Here is a 4182-nt window from a genome sequence, read left to right as displayed (position 1 = left end):
GTTGAAACTTCGTACTGACATTACATATGAAGCAGTGTATTGTCGCTGAATGTTGCAAAATATCAGCCGATACAATAAAGAACGTAGGCCAGTCCTTACTTCAACCTACGGAAAAACTAATAACCCATTCGATACCATTTTTCTACGAAACATTTTTCGCTACATGCCACAATATTTAAGTTATCTAGATGTCAAAATCGGTTGAGACACCCTGTATAATAGTTAAAGATATGAAATTCGTAAATTTATCGCAGTACGCGAACGGTTCCTCATTTGTATTTATCCATTTGAATATATACACGGGACGCGGCGACCGATTATGTACCGCAGAAAGTAAGTTAGTAAATATCGCATGCCTAACGGTCCGAGGTGTTAGGTGAAGCGTTCCCGGCAGTACTACTGTCTCATTAAACAGCAATTATAAACTAGGAAACGGCGGTGAATGTTGGTTATTGAGCGCGGCCAACGAATCTAAAATGACAAGAATCTTCGTAATATTTCTCCTCGTCTTGGGGATCTGCCGGGCGAGTTTTCTGCTTGAACATATCGACGAAGAGGATGACTATTTGAAATACAGGCTACCGACCGGCGTAATGACACCGACCGCATACAAATTGCACTACAAGCTTAATTTCGTTAGATTCACATTTCATGGTGAAGTGGACATCACGTTAATAGCGTTGACCACGAACGATACCGTGACGCTGAACTTAAAAGACTTGACAATCTTCGACATTAAGTTCGTGGATTTGAATACAACGAAGACTTTCAGGACTGAGTACCTATTGGACGAAGAGCACGAGATTCTAGTCATCACGGTAAAGCCCCAGTTTGAAAAGGATCATCACTACTCGCTTCAGATAAAATACATTGGAGTTTTGAACGACGATTCGAAAGGATTTTATAGGAGCAGGGTCACGCACATGGGCCAAGTCATGTAAGTCTGCTTGATTATAGATTTTCAATAATTTAAGCGTTCTCGAAAATCATATAAAATTTATTCACTTATTCTTGTTTTTACTTATTTTGCTTGTTAGTTTAAAGTAATAGAGTTTGGAAAATGAAGCAGAATTAATATACCAAATAAGTGATAATTAGCCTTTTAACAAGAAAGTTTAAAATAAAATATCATAATTGTCATCTCTCGAATGTTTTCGAGAAACCTGAACATTCTCGACAATTTCGACATTGTCGAAAATCACGAAATTTACGAGAACCCGTCTTAAGAGAGACAATTTCTCTTCCCGATATTTTCGAGTTCTCACACACCTTTAATATCTAGTAATAATGTTTTACAATCCTGTAAAACTTATGCTATGGATTTTGCTGTCGATAATTTATGTATTTTTGTCCATTATATATAGTTTTACATTTTTCGTGGTTTTTTGCTATAAATGCATAAAATCCACGGTATATTTACTATAAATTGTTCTATTTACTGATTTATTGAATTATATAGGGTAGATGTACCATTTGTAGCCACTGCAACATTTGTGGCCAATACGTTATTTATTCCGACATACAGGGTGGGCCGCATGTCGTAGTACAACCGGACAGGGCATGATTCTACGTTAAAAAAGAAGAAAATATTATGGTATAACATTTTTTCATCCGGAGCTCCGTTTTCGTGAAAATCGACTTCAAAGTTTGTTCAACTTATAAACGATTTAGTACAACTTGCTTGTCGTGCATTCTAGTTATCTACTGCTCTAGTTATCTCTGTCCGGGACAGTGTTTACGAAATTTGACAACGATGGAAAAGCGTCTACACAGTTCAGTTTATAATAAGAGTCATAGTTTATTATTAAGAACAGGAACGTTACCAATATTTAGTATTTGTGTAAGACGAATTTCCAAATTTTTTAGTATTTGTGTAAGACAAATTTCCGTTTTAAATACTGCGTCACCTTCTGCTTTCTCGTTTTTGGGATGACTGAGTCCGCTTCTTGTATTTCAAAATGACTTAATAATCGATAGTGCCAAAAAGGTATTAAATGCAATGTCCGAGATTTCTCTCTTTGCAAAACCGTAATTGCCTTCTCGGTAGGCGTTAAAAATTGTATTAAATTCTTGGCTTCTTGTAAAGTAGTTCGTTTCTTCGCATTAACTGTCGTCTGATTAAGTCATCACTAGGCAATGGTAAGATATTCCAATCAAGAGTACATTGATAGATTGTTGCTCTGAGAGCTTGCACTGGTAATCCCACTGCCGCAAGTATAAATCGTTTACAAGTTAAACAAAATTTGAAGTCGATTTTCACGAAAATGGAGCTTCGGATGAAAAAATGTTGTATCAAAATATTTTCTTCTTTTTTAATGTAAAATCATCTCCTTTTCCCATTGTACTATGATTTCCGGCTCACCCTGTATTAAGTGTTCTAGTGTTAGTTTGATTAAAATGAATAGATCTGCAGAAGCGGGGTAACTTGACATTATTGTACATCGATTCTTACTGCTGCACTATTTTTTTTAATTAAAAAACGGATATAATCGTACTCATTTTCGTTAGCTCCTTATATTCTTAATAATAGTGTTTAACGGATGACTAATAAGGAAACCATTAATTACCGTATTTTATAACAGTGTAAACTAAGTTTTTTACGTATTTGCTTCACGTACCACATATTGCTAAGAATTGTGTAAGAACATTAACGATATAATCTTAGGTAATGTCGAAATTAGATACTGGACAAAAATGATACAACGGAAATGCAATTGTATCACCTTTGGTCTCATAGTGGCCACAAATAGTACATTTCATAACAAAAGTACAAAAAGTATGATTCAAAATTTTCGTGGAGACTCCGACGAATAGCAATTTTTCGTTACACATTAAGCCAGGTAAATGTCTCAATTTTTGTTCACGTTCTAACTTGTACTCACTGGCTTATGTTTCTATCATTTTAAAATACGTTTAAAATTATAGAAAAATAGTGAGTAGAAATTGAAACATTTACTTTAATGTGTAACAAAACGTTCGTGAAAATCTCCACGAAAAATGATAACAGAATAAATAAAAGGAAATTTAAGGTCACACATAGAAGTATACATATAAGGATACACCAGTCAGTAGATGTTGGGACTTGAATAGAAACCAGATTATTTATCTTATATAGCAAACTAACGAAAAAATACTAAGTTGTTTATCCTAATATTAAGAAACTTATTCAATTCTGAAATAGGTACGAATATAGATGGAACCTACTGTATTTATAAAGTTGTGACATCAAGAAATGTCTGTTTCTAATTTACTTAGATTTTGCCAGATACTCCTTGAATCTTTTAAAATGTCAATTGAAACCATTTTTCGAATACTCAATTAATTTCCATTTTGATGGACTTAAGCGTCTTATCCAACGTCGCAGACGACAGACAATTAATTCGTTACATTACATAAAGTTCTGATCTTTTTTTTTGACAAATTACTATCTGTCTCCATGCCAATTAAGTAAAATTCAATTTTTGTTCCATTCTAGCGGGTACGCAGCAACGACTCATTTCGAGCCGACGTATGCTCGACTAGCGTTCCCATGTTGGGACGAGCCTATCTACAAGGCGAAATTCAACATCAGTTTGACATACAATAAGGCATTTCGAGCAATCTCTAATACGGAAGTACTGAAAAAAGAAGAAAATTATGGGATGATGACTACTTTTTTCAAAGAAACCCCACTAATGTCTACTTATTTGGTAGCATTCGTGGTAAGCGAACATCAATTTAAGGAAGATAAAGTCGGCAACTTCACCTATAGGGTGTGGACTAAAAAGAGCGCAATAGACTGGGTTGATTACGCTTTGACAATAAGTAGGAAGCTTCTGGAACAGCTGAACTTGTACACGAATATTTCATACCAGACATATATGCCAGACAAAATAGATCAAATCTCGCAGAAAGATTTCTCGGCCGGCGCCATGGAGAATTGGGGCCTCTTGATTTATAGGTAAGGGGATGGGTTCGAACGTTCGAAGTAGAGATTGCTTTCCCGATGGGATTAACGATAAACGAGTGTTCGCGATACAAAGATAAGGAAATACTTAGAACCGAATTAAAAAAATACTTGCGATTCTCCGCTCCTTGTAGTGAATCACTCGATCAAATTGTTCGATCGAATCGCGGGATGCTCATTTATAAACAGCGGATTTTATGCACACCTAGAAAAATTAAGTAGATTTCATTGTTTCA

General features: G+C 35.2%; 1 protein-coding gene across 1 annotated transcript; it reads left to right on the top strand.

Moving 5' to 3' along the window:
• Positions 1-390: 390 nt before the first annotated feature.
• On the top strand, positions 391-3940 carry LOC108622756 (puromycin-sensitive aminopeptidase-like; the record flags this gene model as incomplete). Its single annotated transcript, XM_018020836.2, has 2 exons — positions 391-937; positions 3476-3940. Coding segments are annotated over exons 1-2 (926 nt in total), but the record flags the coding sequence as incomplete, so codon positions are not given.
• Between the last annotated feature and the right edge of the window lie 242 nt (positions 3941-4182).

This window comes from Ceratina calcarata, unplaced genomic scaffold (genome assembly GCF_001652005.2).
Source record: "Ceratina calcarata isolate Rehan_Ccalc_2016 unplaced genomic scaffold, ASM165200v1 scaffold2385, whole genome shotgun sequence".
NCBI classification, from domain to species: domain Eukaryota; kingdom Metazoa; phylum Arthropoda; class Insecta; order Hymenoptera; family Apidae; genus Ceratina; species Ceratina calcarata.
This window is presented reverse-complemented; position numbering and strand designations above follow the sequence as displayed.